Source organism: Callorhinus ursinus, unplaced genomic scaffold, assembly GCF_003265705.2.
Source record: "Callorhinus ursinus isolate GAN/ISIS: 27379988/994484 unplaced genomic scaffold, GSC_fseal_2.0 scaffold3, whole genome shotgun sequence".
In the NCBI taxonomy this organism is placed as follows: domain Eukaryota; kingdom Metazoa; phylum Chordata; class Mammalia; order Carnivora; family Otariidae; genus Callorhinus; species Callorhinus ursinus.
This window is the reverse complement of record NW_027397065.1, coordinates 18,011,604-18,036,568: the sequence shown is the minus strand read 5'-3', so window position 1 is coordinate 18,036,568 and position 24,965 is coordinate 18,011,604. Positions and strand designations below refer to the sequence as shown.

The following is a 24,965-nucleotide window of genomic DNA, read 5'->3' as shown; positions in this document are numbered from 1 at the left end:
CCAGCATTTGCTCAATGTTTATTGGTTGAATGAATGAATAAATAGGGATTGGAGAAGTGTCTTTGCTTAAGGTAATCCTTTATTTTATCCAAGATATTGCGTCCTATTAAGCAGCAGCATGGAACAGAACTGAGCCTGGGAACCAGGAATATTTGGCAAAGACAGAAAAATAACTTAATCTCTCTGGGCCCTAGTTTTCCCACTGATAAAATGAGTATGTTGAATACCATTATTTTATTCATCCTTCTAGGTTTAAAATTTTGCCCACGCCCCAGGGAAATTTGTTGATGTCTGCAGACCTTTTGGTTGTCATCACTGAGGGTTGCTATAGACATCTAGTTTGTAGAGACCAGGGATGCTGGTAAGCATCCTACAATCCACAAGATCATCAAGCCCCTCCCTGCCACCCCTTGAAAGAATAATCTAGTGCCAAATGAGAAACCTTGTTTTATTTGCTTACTCTGCCTATTTTTCTTATCACTGACATACATTATATAAGTATTGTTTATACCACCTCTCTCTCCCATAAGAAATTAAATTCTATGTGAAAAGGCAGACATTTTATTTGTTTTATTTTTTCAGTAATTAAATACGTGTTGAGCAAGTAAATTGACTGAATGGCAAGATATAGCAATGCTACTGAACTGTTCATTAGAAGTTATAACATAGATAATTTGCCCTTATTTCATTTCTTGTTCACAGGACAGGAAAACTGGGAAACTTGACCGCTCCTTGTAATGCCAATTGTAACTGCTTGCGATCATATTATTATCCTGTCTGTGGAGGAGATGGAATCCAGTATTTTTCTCCCTGCTTTGCAGGTTGTAGAAATTATATTTCAAAAAGACATCTGAAGGTAACTTGTGTCTTCTACTTTACTTTAATGAGGCAGTGTGTTTGTATATGTATGGATGGCCATCTTTATTCCTCCAGTGGAATTATGTAGTGCTTCTTCTTCCCTTGCTCTCCTACCTCCTCCATTCAGAAGCCAGAGGTAAATTTTCAGTCAAGTTAGATGAATAAACTCTAGAGATCTGCTGTACAACATTGTAACTATTATCAACAATAATGTAAGCTTTAAATTTGTTAAGAGGGTAGAGCTTATGCAAAGCGTTCTTACTTTAATTATGTATATATATATATATATATATTTTTTTTTTTTTTTTTAAGCCCCTGAGCACTCAAGCTGAAAAAGACTCTTCTTCCTTTATATCTCAGATGCATTGAATGTGGAAAAATCAATTTTGCAGTTATTCACATCCATCTTTGTACATTACTTCTGTTATAGTAGTGAAATATTATTTACATTTTTATATTTTTAATTTTTTTCTCAGCCATACTTTATGCCCCTAGAAGTCCGAGAACTTCTATTCTTACTAAATACTGTGTATATAATGGAAGCATAATAAATATTTATTGCTTTGATATGATGTACCATGGATTCGTTTTAAAATACTCAAATCATTAATTCTCAGATACAAATTTACTTTTAATTCTAGATTAGAATGCATATTAGTTTACCTAGATATGATGTTTTTAACAGTTAAATGATTTAAGAGAATCCCATAGAATTTTATTGGATTTCATCTTGGCTAAATTTAAGAGTTTGGGGAAAAAATAACATTCAGATTATTTGTAGTACATATGTTATGCATTAATAGATAATGTGATAACTTTAAGAAGACCTGAGGGAAATCTATACTATGATATAAGAGATCACAATGAATAAGATATATAAGAATTACATGACAAAACAGCAAAATCTTGAATATTTGAAATGTAGAATAATGAAATGGCATTCATTTTCCCATATAAAGAGAAGTTTAAGATTGTAAGAAAAGATTTCTATGTAAATAAGTAGAAATAGATAATTGAAACAATCCATAAAATTACTTCAGATTTCTTCTAAAACTAACATGGATGTGTTTGTGTGTGTGTGGTTATACACATTTGTATGTTCATAATTACATACATAAATCTATGTATGTGCATGTACATATATATGCATATCTTTAATGATTTTATGTGCAATAAATACAGTAGAAGTTTGCACATACTAGGATTTGATCTTCCTGCAAGAAGTGTGAGAATATGAGAAACAATGTATATTTTTTCATATTACCTAGGTTATAGATTTTTTAAATGATCATCTAAGAACTTTAAAAAATATGACAGAAAAATGGTGAATCATAGTAGACCTAATAGACTTGGATGCCATTTGTGCAGTTTTAATCCTTGGGATAAAACTAATTAGATCATTACCGTTAGGTGCCTATGAAAAATAAAAGACATCAAGAAGATTTTTGAGCTCTCAAGTCTGAAGTTTATCATGCCTTCAAACCAGTAGACATCTGGGATTGCTTTAGTTTCAAAACAGATTGAGAAAATTAGGTGTTTGTGTCAGAAGGAATCGAATTCCACAAATGAACATGATGCACATTATAGAATCAGAACTACCGGTAAGGTAGCTAACTGTTCCTTTGAGAGGCAGGTATGTAGGTATTATTTTCTTGTGTATAAAATATGATTAATAATTGTTATTGACTGACTCTACTTAGAAAAGGATCACAAGGAGATATTTGTAGGGTTTTAGTCACATAACTAGAAATGTTAGACACAAATAGTATCCTGCATATGGAAACCCCCTCCCAAAAAAAAGAAAAAAAATCTAATAGCCAGAGCACATTTTAAATGGTATTGGTTATTTTGATATGATTAATTTGATATTTATATTTTTCTCCAAATACTGTAATTGCCATCTTAACTAGCAAATTGTCTTCTAGGGATTGTTTAGGAAAAACAAATTATTTTGACTTCCATATTTTCTATTTGTCCTGGCTTTTTCATGTCCATTTAGTCCATGTAACAACTCATTTTTTTCACAGGATTTTTTTTTCTTAATGGCATATTTCAAATAGGCAAAATGCATTGATAATAGTATAGTAAATACCTATGTACATTTGTTCACAGAAATATTAGTCTTATATTTCACACTAATGACCCAAACAACAAAACAGATATTGACTGACAGCAAGGTATAGTTATAGGGCAAGGAAAATTATATACATTTTTATGTAAGAGAGGTGTAAAATTACATCGAGATAGAAAATACTTTTATTTTAAAAATTTAAAAGGCTACATTTCTTCATTATTTGATACATCCCATTGCTGAGCATGTAATATTCCATTGTGGGAGTGTCATCTGCGTATTTGGATGTCCTGAATCAATACCAGCAGCCTTAGATTAGCTTTAGCACTGAAAAAAGGTTTCTGGCCTTCAGAATAATAAAAGAACCATTTCCCTTTGACTTCTTTGGCTTTACTCTAACTTTATTGAGGCCTTAAACTTGTAAAAAGATTTATAGTAAGGATAGAATTGAGGTGTAAAAGACCTTTAAAAAATAATTATGCCTTACGAACTTCCTAAACCCTCTTTTCCTATAAACGTGATACTTGTGATCTTTTAACATGTTACCTTTCAACACTTTATATTATTAATTTACATGTATATATATATTAAATAGTTAATATTTTATATTTACATATAAAATAGCTTTCAGGATAATGAAGTAATAATTTCTATTTTTTATTGTTATAAATGTTATGTTAGAAGGCATTTATGTTATAAATATGTTATGTTAGAAGGCATATTTATTGTTATAAATATGTTATGGTAGAAGGCATTTTATTGTTATAAATATGTTTTGCTTTTAGTAAAGCAATTACAAAAAGTTCAGAAAGTTATAGTAATTTAGTTGAAAGTAGCATTTTTTTTTTTCCTAGAGACTTGTGATGTATTAGTTGATTTGACTGTGGCGCTTGTTAAAATTACAGTGTTCGTCCTTTCGAACTAATGTGGAGAGTGAGATTGTCACTCTCTATGCTTCTTTGCCTTCTTTAATGGAAAACTATTTGAACAATTATGATCCATTAAAAGTAGTGTAGAATGTGAGATCTGGTAATTGCTATATTCTTGTCAATTTATAAGTCATGAGTCAATAGTAGATTACAATTTGAAACAATGAACATGAAACTCAAATACAGGTCATAAATATGGCCCCTTATTTTCACTTAATTTCTTAAGAGTTAATTACTCTTTCTCAGCATTATTTTTTGTGTATAGATTAAGATTGTGTAAAATGTTTGCCGTGTCTAGAGATCACATAACTTAATGTTTTCAAGAGGGGCACCTGGGTGGTGCAGTCGGTTAAGTGGCTGACTCTGGATTTCGGCCCAGGTCATGATTCCAGGGTTCTGGGATGGAGCCCTATGTTGGGCGGTGCTCAGCAGGGAGTCTGTTTGAGGATTCTCTTTCTCCTTCTCTTTCTGTCCCTCCCCCCATTTGCACTCTCTCTTTCTCTCTCTCTCTCTCTCTCTCTCTCTCAAATAAATAAATAAATAAATCTTTAAAAATATGTTTTCAAGATAAATACTTTCAATATTTTCTTGTCTAATATTTCTAGGTATATTACAACTGTTCCTGTATTGAAAGGAATATAGAAATGACACCTACTTTGGCAAATTTTGATTTTGAAGCTAAAGCTGGAAAATGTGAAAATCGATGTGCAAAGTTGCCCGTTTTTCTTGGCATTTTGTTTGCTACAATTATCTTTACATTTATGGCTGGTACTCCTATAACTGTGTCCATCCTAAGGTATATATTATATTGTGAAATTTGCCATCCCTAAGACATGTTGGGTGAAAAGAAAATGGACTCAAGGGTTCATTTGGGGTTTCTATTGACCACTAGTTCCAATACTAATTCAGTTCTTTTAAGATCATTAGTTCCATGGGATGGAAAACCTATTTCATTGATCCCCAGATGAATGAGGTTTAAGTTTGATTATGTATGTGAAAATATCTTGATATTGCCTACCTGGAATATACCTGACTTTAGTTTCTCTGCCTCTTTCATAACCCTTCAGTTGAAGCTGTTGGACTGTGTTTGAGTATGATGGAAATGCAGTGCATTCCACATATGTCAGAAGCAGAATGACAGAATTCTACCTTATGTAGTAGGTGCTGTGATATTCAGCTTTCCTGTAAACAGTGCTCTGTTGGATGAGAAGCTAGCTGTCACCTGGGTCTTAACAGTGTTTTGAGCTTCAAGTTGCTCTCTCTCCTTCTACATCACTTGATAAAACTATTTTCTGTCTGCGCTTTCATAAGTTCATCAGCCTTTCTATGACTTTCCTAACAAACTGTAGCTTTTTTACTCTTCAGTTTTTGTTCCCTGATACTACCCTTTCACACATGTTTTTGTCAATTGGAAATTTTAGAGACTCTGTCTAGAAGCACTAAATAGTCTGTTAACATTATCCTACGTGGACATTGGAGTTGTTTAGAGAATTAAGAAAATGCTTTTTTAAAACTTCATTTTTGAAAAATTATCTGCATTACCTTTCAACTACATGTTGATCTTTTTTATCTCCAAATTCTTGGGTGCCAGTGTCATGTTTTATTCATCTTTGATAACCATTACTTAAAATCAGATTGAGCCTCAGCAACTATTTTACATTGACCCAGATTTGTACCTTATCCCATAGATATGACTTCTATCTCAAAGTTAGTAAATTAGAGTAGGAATTATTTGCTTGTGACTTAAGGGATGGTTAAAAATAAGTCTTATTAATAAATGTCCTTTCTTTTTTACATTTGTTACAGTTCGTACATATTCAATACATTTGTTAAACTTCATTTGACCCTTTTTGGTGTTACTTATATTTGTAGTGTTTTTAGTTCACATATCATTTTTCTTCTTTATAATTACAGAAAAGTTGAACTGTATATAAGCTGTCACAAATAGTTTATTTCACGCACATAACATTTACTTTAATCCAGAAATGCTAAGCTGGTATAAAAATAAATTTGCTCAAAGAGCAAATATATGATACAACCACTTTTGGTTTAATATGTATTTGATATCTCCAGGTGTGTTCATCACAGGCAGCGGTCCCTAGCATTGGGAATACAGTTTATGCTGCTTCGATTATTAGGTATGCTCTTTTTCTTAATTCATCGGTGACTGTTGGTTATTTTTGTTCGTTAGTGTTATTGGTTTACTCACTTACATTATGTGTCAAGAAAATAATTAATTTAAATACCATGGAAAACTACCTAATTGTCACTGAAGAAAGCTGTTTTCTAATATTCAAGATATAGTATTACTTATATATCACATAGGAAAATAATGACTGTACTTTTCACTTACCTAACTGGTTAACTGTTGTTTCCAATTCTGTTACAAATATAACTTTAAAGAGTATAACATATTTATTTAAAGTACAACATTGGATCATGAACACATGTTTAATAGAGCATAGTAAAATACATAATTTTTTTTCTATTCATGTAAAGCCCATTACCAATATAAATTATGATGAAATCTTATTTATAGCTATGGTAATTCCTTTTCTCCCAGCATTTATCTCCATTTGGGACATAATTATATTGTATTAGCATGAAAAATAATGAGTTAAAGTATTTAAATGAAACTCTGGCATAGATATTGTGGCTAGTTGAGAATTGTTGGAAGATTTTATGGAAATTTTTATAAGATTCCAGATGTAGAAAGAAGTAGAAGGACAGAAATACTGTATTATATATTTAATTATACGTGTATATGATTATACCCACAATATTATACAGATAATACTGAGATCATTTATAAAAACAAAAACCAAAAGCAGGGACATTAGAGGTCACTTGGACCAGCTTTCCAATTTTCAGATGAATAAATTAAGGCTCTGAGAGATTTAGGGATTTGCCCATAGTTAAACAATTCGTGGTGAAAATGAGACTAGGAAAATGATATCCTTACTCTCAGTCCAGTGCTCCTTTGACTCTTTATCATGCTGCAGGTCATGAAAGAACAGGCTGGATGTCGTTGAAATCTTTGTCTAAGAAATGTATTTGATTTGTAACAGTTGAAAACTCCTTAAATATGTGAAAGTTTATTACCTCATGACTTCATGCAAGGGAGGGGGTATGTTTGAGATAGTATTCCCAGGCATGTTGGTATGAATGTGTGTGCCTGTGTGTGTGCATACACATGTGCACTCTCATGCATGCACATGCACATACACATAACACATATTAATAATTTCGATTTTTAAAAAGTAGAATAGCTAGGGCCCCTGGGTGGTGCAGTTGGTTAAATATCCGATTCTTGATATCAGCTCAGGTCATGATTTCAGGGTCATGAGATCAAGCCCCGTATCGGGCTCTGAGCTTAGTGAGGAGTCTGCTGAAGTTTTTCTCTCCCTCTCTGCTTCCCTGTGTTCACTCTCTCTCTCTCTCAAATAAATAAATCTTTAAAAAAGTAGAATAGCAGGCGCCTGGGTGGCTCAGTTGGCTAAACAACTGCCTTCGGCTCAGGTCATGATCCTGGAGTCCCAGGATCGAGTCCCACATCGGGCTCCCTGCTGAGCAGGGAGTCTGCTTCTCCCTCTGAACCTCTTCCCTCTCGTGCTCTCTGGCTCTCATTCTCTCTCTCTCAAATAAATAAATAAAATCTTTAAAAAAAAAGTAGAATAGCTAATTTCAAAGGCATATTCATTAAATTAGAAAAATTAGAAAAGCAGTGGATTAAAATATTTACTTAGCTAAGTGTTAACCCAATATATGCCAGATTTTTTATTAAAATAACTTTCTGAGTTGATTAGAAATATATAGTAATTATTTAATTATTTTAGAATATTTTATCTATATTTCTTTCTATCACTTTTACTTGCACATGACCTGATCTGTATATGGACAGATTAGTTCCTAGTCTTATTTACATAAAATATATTTATAACCATGTATATAAAAACCTGTTAACTATAGATTGTAATCTTTACTGATTGTGTATTTCACATATAATTCTTCTAGGCACAATACCTGGACCAATTATATTTGGTGTCACAATAGACAGCACATGTATTTTGTGGGATATTAATGAATGTGGAGCTAAAGGAGCTTGCTGGATTTATAATAACATCAAGATGGCCCATATGCTAGTAGCCATAAGTAAGTGGTGATTTCTTGATAACTTTAGATTAAATTGATGATGTCAAGAGAAAAAGATCTTACTGTTACTTACTTAAGTTTTGTAATGTTCAGCCCGTGCTGTTGGGCTATTCTGTAGTTCTGAAGCAGAGATCATTTATCACAGCGAGTTATGAAAGACTTTAATGAGTTGTAAGGCTCAGTCTAAAATAGAAGAGAATAACATTTTAGCTTTCATAAAATCACATATGCTTTTTTTAAAACTTCCCTCAAAAATTTTTTTGAACGTCTAACAAAAAACTAAAAGACAATTTTGAGAAACTCTCTGGAATGATTGTCATCTAGGTACCTGGGCTTTGGAAAGCAACTAGAGCTGAGGTAGGAAGTATCCTTTGGCTCTAAAGCATGTTGTAAGAAATGTTTTTATAGTTTAAAAGGTTAGCTATGATGTTTAACCCTTTTTTGCTTTTGGTAGTCTGTCTTAGATAGTCTTGGTTAAGCAATAAATAACAATGAAAATTGAGGAAATAGACCAATATATCTATTTTGTAAGAGTTAATATTTAAACATTTAAAATCAACCTAAAATTATATATTTAAATTAAAAATAGAGGTAGAGGTTTCAATATGGTGGCACAGGAGGACCCTAAACACATCTCCTCCCATAAACACAACAAATTTATAGCTACATGTAGAATAATTTCTAAAGAAAAGGACCTTAGCACTGAACACAGCACCCCATAACAAGGGACAAAAGAGATACATGGAGTAGGGTAGAAAAGGCAGAAACATGGCCTTGCCCATGATCTTACCCCAGACATGATAACTCCACAATTGGGAGGGATCCCAAAAACAAAGAGCACTTCTTCAATGAGCGAAGGGGTTGACTCAGAGGACTGGCACTGGAAAGACAAGATCTCCAAACATCTGGTTTTGAAAATTGATAGGGATTAAGACCAAGAGAAACACAGAACTACAGGGAACAGAGATTCCACTCTTAAAGGGTTCATGTGCAAACCCATTCATCCTGAGATCTAGCACAAAAGCAACAGAATGAAAAGCACTCAGACCATAAGCACAGAAGACCCACTTAGTAATTTTAAAGTGGCTGCTAGAGAGGCAGGAACCTGCAGGGGCTTTATCCAGGGACAAAAGCTCTGGCGGGCACCATTTTTGTAGTCTTATCCTAACTTGCTGGTGACAGAATCGGGGAGTGCCATTTTCCATGCCCTTCCTCCAGCCTGCTAGCACCAGAGGGCATGCTCTGTCCATCCTGTCCTGTAACCAGGCTGGACAAATACTCTGCACCCCACCTACCCTGTGCAGAGATCTAGCCACAGTTAGGATGGGCAAGCTTCCTGAGCCCCATCCTTCCCATTTAGCAGCCAGGATGCAAACATGTGGTCAGGTTCCCTGAGCTCCACCCTCCTAATGTAGCAGACAAGCTGCAGCTGGATCAGGTGAACGTTCCACCCCTGTCCTATTTACACAGCTACCAAGCCAAAACTGGGCTGGCTGAGTACCCTGAGTCTCACTTATCCCATACAGCAGGTGCATCCCTTTTATAGACAGCTAGGACTGCAGCCCACATGAGGGATGTCCATAGAGGGACTGGGTCTGTAACCAAGGAAGACTGTGTTTTTGGGCCACATGAAGCAGCTCTTATACAAGCCCACTACCTCAAGACTGAAAGAGGTGGCCATTGTACCTAATGCATATAGATAAACACAGAGAGACAGGGAAAATGAGAAGACAGATTCCAAACCAAAGAACAAAGCAAGTCCCAGAAAAAAAGACCTTAAGGAAATGGAGATAAGCAGTCTACCTGATAAAGAGTTCAAGGCTATGGCCATAAAGATGCTCACCAATTTTGAGAAAAGAATGGATGAACACAGCAAGAACTTTAACAAAGAGGTAGAAAATATAAGAAAGTACCAAACATAAGTTATAACTGAACTAAAAAATACTCTAGGGGTTTCAGTAGCAGAATGGATGAATTAGAGGCATGAATTAGCAAGCTGTAAGACAGCAATGGAAAACACTCAGAGCCACAAAATGAAAATAGAATTAAAAGACGAGATACCTTAAGGGACCTCTGGGACAGCATCAAATGGAATACCATTTGCATTCTAGGGGCCTCAGAAGGAGAAGAGGAAGAAAAGGGCTAGAAAAATTAGTTGAAGAAATAATGGCTGAAAACTTCCCTAACCTAGAGAAGGAAACAGACATGCAGGTCCAGAGTTCCAAATAAGATGAACCCAAAAGTAAATACACCAAGACCAATTATAATTAAAATATGATAAAGGTAAAGATAAATAGAGAATCTTAAAAGCAGCAAAAGAAAAAAAAATACATATAAGGGAAACCCAATAAGGCTATCAGCAGATTTTTCGGCAGAAATTGCAAAGGGCAGAAAGAAGTGGAATAACACTCAAAACACTGAAAGGAAAAAAACTGCCACCAAGAATACTCTCCCCAACACAGAAGTGAAAGAGAGATGAAGAGTTTTCCAAGTAAGCAAAAGCTAAGGAAGTTCATTACCACTAAACTGGCCTTACAAGAAATGCTAAAGGGACTTTTCTAACCTAAAAAGGAAAGGCATTAATTAACAAAACGTGAAAATAAAAATCTCAGCAGTAAAGGTAAATAAGTAATAGAGATAGTAGATAAGCATCTTATAATGGAAGTGTTAAGGGTGAAAGACAAAATTAGTAAAGTTAATTTAAAATACAATAATTAGTTAAGGGAACATAAAATAAAAAAGATATGTGTCATCAAACATCTAAAACATGGAGGGTGTGAGTAAAAGTATCAAGTTTTGAAATATGTTCAAAATTAAGTTACCATCAACTTAAAAGAGACTGTTATATACATGTTATATGTGAACTTCATGGTAGTCACCCACATAAAAAAATTATGGTAAATACAGAAAGGAAAAGAAAAAGGAATCTAAACATAACACTAAAGAAAATAAACCACAGGGGAAGAGAGAAAGAGAATAAAAAAAGATCAGAGTGAAACTACAAAAACAGCCAGAAAACAGTTAACAAAATGGCAATAAGTACATACCTATCAATAATTGCTTTAAATGTAAGTGAATTAAATTCTATAATCAAAAGACATATAGTGGCTGGATAAAAAAACAAGACCCTTGTATATGCTACCTATAAGAGACTCACTTAAAATCTACAGATGCTCACAGGCTAAAAGTGAAGGGATAGAGAAAGACATTCCATGAAAATGAAAATGAAAAGAAAGCTGGAATAGTAATACTTATCTCAGACAAAATAGACTTTAAAACAAAGACAGTAACAAAAGACAAAAAAGGGCATTACATAATGGTAATGGGATCAACAAAAACAGCACTGTAAACCCATCATAGCAGCACCTAAATATATAAAGCAAATATTAACGGTAGTAAAGGAAGAAATAGTAATATAATAATAGTAGGGGACTTTAATACCTCGCTTAGATCAATGGATAGATCATCCAGATAGAAAATCAATAAGGTAACTATGGCCTTAAATAGATCAAATGGACCTAATAGATATATACAGATATATATTCCACCCTAAAACAGCACGATACACATTCTTTTTAAATGCACATGGGACATTCTCCAGAATAGATGACATGCAAGGTCACAAAACAAATCTTAATAAATTTGAGAAGATTGAAATTATATCAGGCATCTTTTCTGACAAAAACAAAATATGAAACTAGAAATCAGTTACAAGAAGAAAAGTGGAAAATTCACAAATACGTGAAGATTTAAAAACATGCTACTGAACAACCAATGGATCAAAGAAGAAATCCAAAAGAGAAATTAAAAAAAATACCTCGAGATAAATAAAAATGGAAACACAATGTTCCAAAATTTTTTGGAATGCTGCAAAAACAGTTGTAAAAAGGAAGTTCGTAGTTATACAGATACAAGCCTACCTTAAGAAACAATCAAAATCTCATGGGGCGCCTGGGTGGCTCAGTCATTAAGCATTTGCCTCCGGGTCAGGTCATGGTCCCCAGGTCCTGGGATTGAACCCCTCATTGGGCTCCCTGCTCCGCGGGAAGCCTGCTTCTTCCTCTCCCTCTCCGCCTGCTTGTGTTCCCTCTCTTGCTGTCTCTCTCTGTCAAATAAATAAAATCTTTAAAAAAAAATCAAAATCTCAAACAATCTAACTTTATATTTAAGGGAACTAGAAAAAGAAGAGAAAACAAAGCCCAAAGTTCTTAGAAGGAAGAAAATAATAAAGAGCAGGACAAAAATAAGTGGAATAGAGACTAAAAAAGCAATAGAAATGATCAGTGAAACTGACAGCTGGTTCTTTGAAAAGATCAGCAAAATCAACAGGCCTTTAACTAGATTCATCAAGAAAAAAGAGAGCCCAACAAATAAAATCAGAAATGATAGAAGAGAAATTACATGGACACCACAGAAATACAAAGGATCCTAAGAGGATATTATGAACAATTATACACCAGCAAATTAGACAACCTAGAAGGAATGGATAAATTCCTAGAAACCTATAATCTTCAAGACTAATTCTTGAAGAAATAGAAAATCTGAATAGAAAATAGACCAATTGCTAGTAATGAGATTAAATCAGTAATCAAAAAACTCCCAGCAAAGGTCCAGGTCCAGGTCCAGATGGCTTCATAGGTGAATTTTACCGAATATTTAGAGTTAGTACTTATCCTTCTCAAATTACTCAAAAAAATTGAAGAGAAAAGAACACTTCCAAACTCATTTTTTGAGCCCAGCATTATCCTTATATTAAAACCAGACAAAGACACTACAAAGAAGAAAATTACAAGCCAATATCCATAATGAACATAGATACAAAAGTCCTCGACAAAATATCAAACTTAATTCAGCAATATATTAAAAGGATCATACACCCTAAGTGGGATTCATTCCAGGGATGCAGTGTTTGTTCAACACCCACAAACCAATCAGCGTGACACATGACTTTAACAAAATGAAGGATAAAAAATATATCATCATCTCAAAAATAGAAGGAAAACATCTGATAAAATTCAACGTCCATTTATGAAAAAAGCTCTAACCAAAGTAGGTATAAAGGGAATATACCTCAACATAATAAAGGCCATATATGACAAAGCCACAGCTAACATAATATTCAACAATAAAAATCTAAAACTTTTCTTCTAAGATCAGGCACATAGTACGGATGTTCATTCTCACCACTTTTATTCAACATAATATTGGAACTCCACCAAAAAACTATTGGAACTAAAACAAATTCAGAAGTTGCAGGATACAAAATTAATATACAGAAATCTTTTGCATTTCTCTGTACTAACAGCAAACTATGAGAAAGGGAAATTAAGACAATCCTTTTACAGTTGCACCAAAGAGAGCTCAGAAGTAAACCCACATTTATATGCTCAATTAATCTACAATAAAGGAGGCAAGAACATTCAATTGAGAAAAGACAGTCTCTTCAATAAATGGTGCTGGGAAAACTGGACAGCTACATGCAAAAGAATGAAATTGGACCACCACAACAATAAAATCAAAATGTGTTAAAGAATTAAATGCAAGACCAGAAACCATAAAACTCCTAGAAGAAAAGCATGGACAGTAAGCTCTTTGACAGCAGCCTTAACAATATTTTTTTGAATCTGTCTCTTCAGGCCAGGGAAACAAAAGCAAAAATAGACAAAAGGACTACGTCAAACTAAAAAGCTTTTTTGTACAGTGAAGGAAACCGTCAACAAATGGAAAGGAAAACTACTGAATGGGAGAAGATACTTGGAAATGAGATGGCCAATAAGGGGTCAGTATCCAAACTATATAAAGAACTTATACAGCTCGATAACAACAACAACAAAAGCCAACAACCTGATTAAAAGATAGAGGATCTCATAGGCATTTTTTTCCAAAGAAGACATCCAGATGGCCAACAGACAAATGAAAAGATGCTTACCATCACTCATCATCAGGGAAATGCAAATCAAAACCATAATGAGATACCACCTCACCTGTCAGAATGGCTATTATCAAAAAGAAGAAGTAACAATTATTGGTGAGGATTTGGAGAAAAGGACACTCTCATGCACTATTGGTCGGAATACAAACTGGTGCAGCCACTATGGAAAACAGTATGGTGTTTCCTCAAAAAACTAAAATAGGACTACCATATGATCTAGTAATTCTACCTCTGGGTATTTCTGGGTATTTATCTGAAGAAAACAAAAATGCTAATTGAAAAAGATGTATGTACCCCTATGTTTATTGCAGCATTATTTATAATAAGAGATGAAAGTAACGCAAGGGTCAATTGGTAGGTGAATGGATAAAGAAAATGTGGTTTATATATACAGTGCAATAAAAAGAATGAAATCTTACTATTTGTGACAGCATAAATGGACCTAGATGGTATTATGCCAAATGACATAGGTCAGATAAAGACAAATTATATATGATTTCACTTATAAAAAGTATCTAAAAAAGCCAAAAGAAATGAAACAAAACAAAACAGACTGATGGATACAGAGAACAAACTGGCTGTTGACAGAGGGGAGTATGTGAGCAGACAGGCAAAATAGGTGAAGGAGAGCAAAAGGTACAAATTTCCAGTTATAAAATAGGCCACAGAGATGTAATTTACACCATAAGATATATAGTCAATAATATCATAAGGGCGCCTGGGTGGCTTGGTTGGGTAAGCATCCGACTCTTGAACTGGCTCAGGTCGTGATCTCAGTGTCGTGAGATCGAGCCCTGAGTTGGGCTCTGCCCTGATCCTGAAGCCTGCTTAAGATTCTTTCTCTCCCTCTCCCTCAGCCCCTGATCTTTCTAAAAAAAAAAAAAGTAAATTAAAAAAATAGTATTGTAATAACTTTGTATGGAGACAGATGGTAACGACCTATTGTGATCATTTCATAATGTTTAAAAATATCAAATTACTCTTGTACATCTGAAACTAATATAAGTTGTACATCAATTATAATTCAATAAAAAGAGAAATCCTAGATGAACATACACACATATATGTATGTATTATTACATAATGTGTGATTTTCATTGTGTGTATTTTGGCACATGTATCAAGAGAGCTTATTAATCTTAATGCATTTAAACCCGGAGAATGATGTCTTAATTTGTAATGACAAAATAATAAAATACCCACTGAAGAAATAAATTACATAGATCCAAAAATGTAATAGGAGGGTAAATATTGGCTAGATAGACAAAATTAATCTTTCCACAACTCTTACTTGTTGAACCTTTTTTATTCACTGTGTTTTTATGTTTAAAAGATTATTTACTTGGTGATGCATGTACTTTTTGACCGGAAGATACCAATAATGAATTGTTCTTCTTTCTACTCTGTGGTGAATATGAGAATTTTTTTCCCCAAACCATATATACCTTTAAATGTTCTAAAAACATTAATCGTGGTAGTACCTACCTAATTAGTCTTCCTGTAAATCTGTAAATGCTTAGTTCAATGAGAATTCATGTTTTTTAAACACACATTTTGAGTAAAGTACTAATGGCTAACACAAATTATGTACTGCAGAAACTATAGTGTGAGGCCATTTAGTTTTTTCAACTGTCACTTAAATGCTTATACTCTGGCCAGAAATAGTTTCTCTTTATATAGCCAAGCTCAAAATCAGAGTCCTTTGAAAACAAAGCTTGTGAAGTGAATCTCATTTTCACATTTTTAGTTGATACTTAAATTTGGTTGAGTAATCAATATGGTATATTTTGTGGAGGCTTTCTCCTAAGAACCCCAAAGCTTTTTTATTTTTTAGAATTATTTTCCATCATGGACATGAAAATTCTACAACTTATTTAGGTTCAAGGATATTGTAAGCTATTTTATTTTGTCATTGACTTCATTTCTTGCAATTTTTTATATATATGATGTGGTGTTAATAAAGCTAGAAGTAGAACATGGATTTATTTAATTGTATGTAATACTTTATAAGAATGTAAATCATAACGAAGAAAAGAATAGTTATTGTACAGTTTTAATGTTTAGAAAGAAAATTAAGGTCTAGTTCATTGAATTGTATAAAGATATTTTGCTGAAGAATATCACCTTTCTCTCTAAAATTTTAAAAATTTAAAACATGGAACTATAATGCATATACTCCTCCTCTTTAAAGTAGGTTTCTATTTGTGAAGAATTTCTCAGTGAGAATTCATTTTGTAATACTTAAAGGCCCAAATGCATGATTAATTTTTGTTTTTATATTTAGGTGTTACTTGTAAAACTATCACCGTTTTCTTCAATGGGTGTGCAGTCTTTTTGTATAAGCCGCCACCATTAGGCACAAATGTATTATTTGAAAATCAGGAAACAGTTGTGAGTACTGTTACAGTAGAATGTGATCTCAGCAATACAGGAAATGAAGGGTGAAATAGAAAAAGGAGACTACTTTACAGCTGGAAAATTGGCCGTCATTTGTAAGAGTGCACATTGTCATTGCAGCAATATCTACCCAATATGGACAATCACATTTTAAAAGTTGGTATTTTATAATTAAATGTGTTTTCTGTACATTTATGGACTTATTTTTGTTTTAATGTAAGAAACAGACCTGTGCCTTCAGAGCCCACCAAAAGCCTCAGAACACGCACATACACACACACACACACACACACACACACACACACACACACACGTATGCAGGCGCACACACACAGACACTTCCCATTGTCCAGGTGTGAAATAACAAGATAATAAACTAAATTAGAAAAAATAGCCAATTATTAGTTAAAAGTTTACATTTTAAAGACAAGGTGACATTTCTGTTCTTCTTGCAACTTGTTTTAATTATCATTGCCAGTGGTTTGGGCTTATTTAGGAAAATTTGTGGTATAAAAATGTAAACTAATCAAATTTATGTGATGATTTTTAAGAACTATTACTGAATACTCATGAATTTAAAACTAGCTATTTTGTTTTTAAATTTATATACACTAGTCTGTCCTTTATCATAAAAGGTTACTGAACTATTAAAATATAGGTTGATTATCTTTTTTGTGTCCCAGTATATAGTGAATTTAGAAATAGCATTACATATACATATATTCTCAAGAATTCCAGGAGGTAATTTGCTAATCTTGCCTATTTTTAACACTTTAATGGTTCCAAGACAGTATTCAATTATATGTCCTCCAGGAAAAAGTACCAGATTCAGTAAAGAAAAGTGCCAATTACATATGAAAAGATTTTTTTTTAATGGCTTAGGTGCCTTTTATTGGTTTTCTTTGAAAAGATTTCTTAATAAACTGTTGATCAGTGTTTACATAAGTCAGTAATTTAATTTTTCTCATTTTAAAAACTTGTTACTTAGTATATTATTTATAGCACCTAAAATAGTGCTTTGCTCATAGTAGGCATGTATTAGTGTTGCTTGACTCTTTAACTGATCCATTTATTTGAAAGATAAAGTATTTCACATATCTGATAACATTATAACACTCTATGTCTTCAGTTCAGATTTAAGCCAACTTTGTCTACTTAGAATGTAGAGGAAATAGATCAGTGAACAACAACAAATTACTTCTACCTGGTCAAGAATTTTACTGATTCAGAAAAGTGTTGAAGTTCATCCTTAATTTAGAGAGAAGAAAAAAATCACCCTATCTATACAAATAGTTTGAACAAGTCATTTAAATAATTGGCATTCCCAATGGTTTTTAGTTATGAAGGGTTTTGTCTTATTCAGTGTACTCAATTTTATAAGATGATACATTTTTACAAACTTTTTAATGAAAATGGGTAAAGCGAAAATAATTTTGACCCTTGAAAGAAGTCAGACTCTTATACATATTTACAAAGAGTACCTCATTTCATGACAGGGCAGTGTAGACACTACTATAATTTATAAACATTATTTATACTTTTGAATCAGCTAGATTATATGTGTCGTTGGTGTGCTACTTTAAGAACAAAATTTTTCATAGTATATTTTTTCACAATTTATATGATTAATTTTATATTAAGCTTGAATCTATAAATCGACCTGTGGTGGTTTTTGTACATAATTGGATATATGTCTTAAAACTTACTTTTAACATTTAGATTTCCCTAATAGCGCATAAAAATCTAAAACTCTTATATATGAAAGAACTATATACAACTGGTTTAGCTATGTAAATTGGGGAAAAATATAAAGAGAATTTTAGCTCTGTTTCCTTGTAGTATTTTCTTTAGTTTAAACAATTATGTAAAATGCATATATGTATCTTTTTAAAAATGAGAATATTTGTACCAAATTGTTAACTGTTTAACCTTATTAAAAGGCACAGATTTTGAAATGGGGTTTGTATCTGTTTATGAATACACACACGTTTGGTGGTTGGAAAAGGGAAAATCAGTGTACTTTTGAACTTGGTGAATGTAATTTAGTTCAGTGATTTCTGGTATCTCAGCAGATGTATTTAATTCAATAGAAACCACATTCGCTATGAAATATATACTAAAATTGTTCTATAGAGTAGTTTTCACGTATGACAGGGAGATGGCTAGATCTATAGGAACAGGATGCAGTTGCAGACGGTTGGTGGTCAGATATCTGATACCGCGAAAGTAATGTGTCTTTGGAAGGGTTATATTTAAATCATCTTGGGTTATCAAAACACTCCGTCCAAAGTTTTTGAAGAAATCAGGTTGGACATTGGTTTTGGAGGTAATGTCCCTTCCCCCCACTACAACACATTTCAGGCTTCTTCAGGCTCTTTTGTGCCCCAAGCAGTAAACATTAACTTACACATTATATATGAGTGATCCAAAATAAATAAAAGACAGTCTGTTTTTAAAAACTGCACGGGTAAATTGGATTAAAACATTCTAGTGTTTTTTTTTTACTAAAATTAACAGCTTATAAAAATCATCCTCCATTGACATTTTGATTTTTTTCTTCCTGGATTTAGTTTGACTTTCTTTTTTAAGCTCTATTTTGTAATAATTTTAGACTTAGAAAAACTTGTAAAAATAGTACACACAATTCTCCTGTAAGCTTTACCCAGCTTCCCAAATGTTAATATATCAAATACCCATAGAAGAATTATCTAAATCAGCAAATTAGCATTAAAATATAGTTAATACCACATTTGCAAAAGGGCGTGGCAGAACTATTTTCTGTGATGTCAGTATATCTTTTTTTAATTGTTGAATTGTACAAATTAAAATGGTACATTCTACTATATATAACTTAGGCCCCAGTATAGTTGATTTGCAAAAAGAGCTGATATAAGAAACAATGTTTATTTTTATTTATTTATTTATTTTTATTATTAACATATAATGTATTATTGGCTTCAGAGGTACAGGTCTGTGATTCATCAGTCTTACACAATACACAGCGCTCACCACAACACATACCCTTCCATCACCCAGCCACCCCATCCCTACCACCCCGCTCCACTCCAGCAACCCTCAATTTGTTTTCTAAGATTAAGAGTCTCTATGGTTTGTCTCCCTCTCTGGTTTTGTCTTGTTCCATTTTTTCCTCTCTTCCCCTATGATCCTCTGCCTTATTTTTTAAATTCTGTATATCAGTGAGATCATATGATAATTGTCTTTCTCTGATTGACTTATTTTTCTTAGCCTAATACCCTCTAGTTCCATCCATGTCATTGCAAATGGCAAGATTTCATTTTTTGATGGTTGCATAATATTCCGTTGTGTGTGTATATATATATATATATATACCACCTCTTCTTTATCCATTCATCTGTCAGTGGGCATCTCAGCTCTTTCCATAGTTTAGCTATTGTGGACATTGCTGCTATGAACATTGGGGGCAGGTGCCCCTTTGGACCACTACATTTGTATCCTTTGGGTAAATACCCAGTAGTGCAATTGCTGGGTTGTAGGGTAGCTCTGTTTTCAACTTTTTGAGGAACCTCCATACTGTTTGCCAGAGTGGCTACACCAGCTTGCATTCCCACCAACAGGGTAAGAGGGCTCCCCTTTCTCTGCATCCTCGCCAACATCTGTCGTTTCCTGACTTGTTAATTTTCGCCATTCTGACTGGTGTGAGGTGGTATCTCACTGAGGTTTTGATTTGGATTTCCCTGATGCTGAATCGTGTTGAGCACTTTTTCATGTGTCTGTTGGCCATTTGGATGTCTTCTTTGCAGAAATGTCTGTTCATGTCTTCTGCCCATTTCTTGACTGGATTATTTATTCTTTGGGTGTTGAGTTTGATAAGTTCTTTATAGGGTTTGGATACTAGACCTTTATCTGATATGTCATTTGCAAGTATCTTCTCCCATCCTGTCGGTTGTCTTTTGGTTTTGTTGACTTTCCTTTGCTGTGCAAAAGCTTTTTATCTTGAAGAAGTTGCTGTGGCTGAGGTCGAAGAGGTTGTTGCCTGTGTTCTCCTCAAGGATTTTGATGGATTCCTGTCTCACATGTAGGTCTTTCATCCCCTTTGAGTCCATTATTGTGTATGGTGTAAGGAAATGGTCCAGTTTCATTCTTCTGCATGTGGCTGTCCAATTTTCCCAACACCATTTGTTGAAGAGACTGTCTTTTTTCCATTGGATATCCATTTCTGCTTTATCGAAGATGAGTTGACCATAGAGTTGAGGGTGCATTTCTGGGCTCTCTATTCTGTTCCCTTGATCTATGTGTCTGTTTTTGTGTCAGTACCATACTGTATTGATTACAGCTTTGTCATAGAGCTTGAAGTCTGGAATTGTGATGCCACCAGCTTTGGTTTTCTTTTTCAACATTCCTTTGGCTATTCGGGGTCTTTTCTGGTACCATACAAATTTAGGATTATTTGTTCCAGCTCTGTGAAAAAAGTTGATGGTATTTTGATAGGCATTGCATTGAATGTGTAGATTGCTCTACGTATCATAGACATTTTAACAATATTTGTTCTTGCAATCCATGATTGGAAGAAACAGTGTTTAAAAACAACTATTGCTGGGTCTTTGCAAGTCTGATGAGAATGGCCTAAGAGGATCTTGCTAGTGTTGAGGATGTTTCTAAGAAAGTGTGCTGGTGTCTCCTTCCTAATTGGATGTTTTCTTAGTTCAGTCCCATCAGAATGGAGCATGTACCCCGAAATGGTGAGGGAGGAAAGGAACACAGAATTAGATTCTTGGCTTAAGACTAGGGACCAAATTCCCAGAGAGGAAGCCTTGGAGGAATAGCTTAGCTTCAATTATAACATCTGAAAATGAGAATTTCCCATTCCATGAAACGTGATATTCTAGAGCAGTGTTGATGGGACTCTGTCCATGGCAGCTGCCTGCTGTGAGGTCCTACTAGAAGGTCCTACTAAATGGAACTAAAGTCAGTAGGGAGCATCACGCTTTCTGGGAATTGATGAGTTCAGAAGTCAGTATGAACCCACAATTGCACCCCGTAATTAAGCTGGCTTTTGGAGTCCTGCCATAATGGATGGTGTGGAAGTCAGTATCAGTCAAGAAAAAATTATATAGGTCATGGTAGTACAGGGGTTATGCCTCTCTTCGTCTACTCCTTCACTCCATGTGCAGAAGAATACAGAAGATGGAAAGGACTTAGGGATTTTTCCTCTCTCCTCTTAGTAGGACACTTTTCTACAAGTCAGTTCTTACATGGGGGCATGAGAGAAATGAGACCTTTGTAATAATGGCCACAGAGCTATGGAATTTATCTAAGAATGTTGTCAAAGGGGTAGAGTTAGTAGTTCCTACAGAATATATTTGAAGATAACAATGGGATAAGAATAAGACACTTAACAGGTTTGTTTGTTTTTTTTTTTTTTTACAAGTTCCACCTCTTTTGAGTTACCTTATTATTTTTGTATCTTTTTACTTTTCAGAGGAAATAAACATTATGATTTTATTATATTTCTCCCTCTCTAACCCATGAAACTATTCCTTAATTTTTTGAAATCCATTAACTAGAGTTTGGGTTGAGTGGTAGGCAATGACTAAAATGGAAGTTGCCTGTGGAGCTCTAAAAATCAACAGTGTTCAAGCCCCCCAGGACCAATAAATATGCTTTGTTAAAAACTAACACACTGAAGGAGCGCCTGGGTGGCTCAGTCGTTAAGCGTCTGCCTTCGGCTCAGGTCATGATCTCAGGGTCCTGGGATCGAGCCCCGCATCGGGCTCTCTGCTCAGCGGGAAGCCTGCTTCTCCCTCTCCCACTCCCCCTGCTTGTGTTCCCTCTCTCGCTGTGTCTCTCTCTGTCAAAATAAATAAATAAAATCTTAAAAAAAAAAAAACTAACACACTGAAGAAGGTGGGGTGAAGGGCATGAATCACATTTTGTTGTCAGTGATTTAATTATGTTTCCTGATTTCCAATTTTGGTCTCTAAGGGAAATTTTGGCTTGGAAGTAAAGGTGAGACAAGTAATGGGGTAATTTTGAGGGTTGAGATACTACTGGGGCTTCTTCTAGAAGCATGTCTCTGGGATGGGACAACATTGAGTTGAGAGAGAAAAAGGTACAGAAAGTAATGGAGAAACTGACTTGTTTTTAAATTTTTCTTAAGGCTCTCGATTTCAGAAATAAAATATCAGAGAACACCACTAGATTCCTTCTTTTCCTGCATTATTGTGTTACTTTGGTAATGATGTGGACATAATACCTACTACAGAATTATTTCATGGAGAGATCCAAGAGTAGTTGGGTTGAATGCATGGCATCATGTGATACGGTAATGTGAGAAATTCTGATAAGGAAAATAGAGCAGAATTGACATAGCTTTGTGGAGATTCTAAAGACACAGACATAAAACAAAGACATCCTGTTACAAGCTCCTCAGCTCTGTTCTTGAGATCTTCCAAAGAATGTGGAAACAGCTGACCCATCTGGTCTTCCCAGTTACAGAATACCCTAACTTGTCTCTCTGCTAATTGTCAGCAAGGCAGAAGCTTGCCCAAGGAAAGGAAAAAATAAATCACTGTATCAACTATGTCTGCCCTTTTTTCCCCTTCTCTCTCTTTTCTTTGTCTTATATTCATGCTGTTTTTGCATTGGTTAGATTAAATCAATCTGTTATTGGCTTTCCTTTTTATATGAGTAAATGGTGTAATGATACTATCATATGTCTTTGACAGGCAATTTAAAAGTCTGAAAATTATAAGCAAAACCAGCTAGGAAATACTGCTTGAAAAACAGTTCAAAATAAAAAAAAAAAGCAAAGAACAGGTAATTCTAGTGAAAATATTGCTTATTGCTAATCTGTTGGGTATGAGGAAATGTACTCGATGTATTACATGTTTATGCTCATTACAATCCTATCAGTTGTTTCTTATGTGAGACAACTGAAGCCCAGGGAGATAAATTTTCAAGGCCAAAAGGCTAGTAAGTATCGGAACTAGAACTTGAATCTGGGTGTCTCTGGCTCCAAAACTCATGCTTTTTTTTTCCCCCCACTGGAATTTGCTGAAGTTAACTACATAGATATATTTTTTAAACCCAAAACACAACTTTTATTTATGGGGGTTATCCAATATCTTTCAACTCTAAAAAATTATATTTTCTGAAGTTATAGCTAATAAGTAAGCAAATTTGAGACACTTGACAAAAATGTGCTCTTCTCTGTTAAATAAAATAAAAGTGGTACATACAATTAAATCCTTTCTTGTACCTCTGAAACAAATAATACATTATATGTTAAAAAAAAAAAAGGATAGTAGGAAGGGGAAAATGAAGGCGGGGGTATTGGAGGGGGAGACGAACCATGAGAGACTATGGACTCTGGGAAACAAACTGAGGGTTCTAGAGAGGAGGGGGGTGGGGGGATGGGTTAGCCTGGTGATGGGTATTAAAGAGGGCATGTACTGAACGGAGCACTGGGTGTTATATGCAAACAATGAACCATGGAACACTACATCAAAAACTAATGATGTAGTATATGGTGATTAACATAATAAAATTAAAAAAAAAATCCTTTCTTTCCAGGATTACAATTTATATTTTTACCAGCAGGTGGCAGCATTGTACTTACTGCCACAGTAAAAGTGTTGCTTTAGGAGCCTTTTTCTTGGAGGAGGATTTCTGGCTCTTTCGTAAAAATTTCATTTGCGTTTTTTTCATTATGGTTGTTCATATCCTTTTTGCAATTTTTCCAGAATTATTTTCTCATTGCAGATCACTGGAAAGATTTGCTGTTAGAAGACAAACTGATAACTAATGAGAATCATTTGGTGGATTCAGCTTTTGCTACTTTGACTTTTCTCATTTAGAAATAGATGATACATATTTCTGATTTCATGGGTTTTCTCTCTAGATATTGACCAAGAGTGAATTTTTGATATTAATATATATTTTATTTTTAAGTAGCAAGCAGCCATTTAAATTACCTTCCATAAAAAGATTTGATCCTTTAAAAACTTAGAAAAGAAATGCCAAACAAAAAAAAAATCTCAAAATTTTGACCAGGTTTGTCTATTATTAAGCATGAATTTTTTACATATTAAAATTATTAACATTGTTCACTATTATACTGGATTTTCCTCCTAGCGGTCTCTCTAAGACGTCCTCAAAATAGAATTTTTAAAAATGAATCTGAAAATATAAGTAATATGTTCTTATATGCTTCTATTAAAAGGGGCTTCAACTGTATTTATAATTCCCAAACCCTTTTGGTTAGCCAAGAAATATGTAGTTTTCTTACAAAACTGCCTCTCGTAGAGTTTTCTTTTTAAGCCAACTGGGGCTTTAATATGCAGTGTTGTGATTACTCTCCTCAAAAACTTAGCATCTAATTGGCCAAGTAAAGCACAAGTATATGAAACGTTAACAAGCAAAGCAATTCAAGATTTAAACAAAAAGTCAAAACATTCAGCCTCCAGAAACATTTATTGATCCTTAATGTCAGGCTGTTTTGAGCTCCAAAAATTGGGGAACAAAGAGGGGAGAAAGAGATAGAGAGATAGAAACAGAGAGGTACTCTGTCTATATTCTTCAGGTGCTCAGGGGCTTTTGTAAATAGAACTATTTAATCAATTCTATTAAAATACAGTTTGGTTTT

At 34.0% G+C, this 24,965-nt stretch overlaps 1 protein-coding gene across 5 annotated transcripts in view; it reads left to right on the top strand.

The window, feature by feature from the left end:
* Nucleotides 1-24,965, top strand: part of SLCO4C1 (solute carrier organic anion transporter family member 4C1) — a 74,124-nt gene that overhangs the window by 47,225 nt on the left and 1,934 nt on the right. The window contains exons 9-13 of one of the 5 annotated variants that reach the window (XM_025866844.2): nucleotides 703-856; nucleotides 4,464-4,654; nucleotides 5,932-5,996; nucleotides 7,873-8,010; nucleotides 16,227-16,528. In XM_025866844.2, the coding sequence (XP_025722629.2) occupies nucleotides 703-856; nucleotides 4,464-4,654; nucleotides 5,932-5,996; nucleotides 7,873-8,010; nucleotides 16,227-16,387 (709 nt within the window). In that variant the 3' untranslated portion in view covers nucleotides 16,388-16,528. Of the gene's footprint in view, nucleotides 1-702; nucleotides 857-4,463; nucleotides 4,655-5,931; nucleotides 5,997-7,872; nucleotides 8,011-13,646; nucleotides 15,890-16,226; nucleotides 16,529-24,965 lie in introns of those variants that run through there. The other 4 variants (XM_073888599.1, XR_012376946.1, XR_012376948.1 and 1 more) reach the window with 4 other exon arrangements.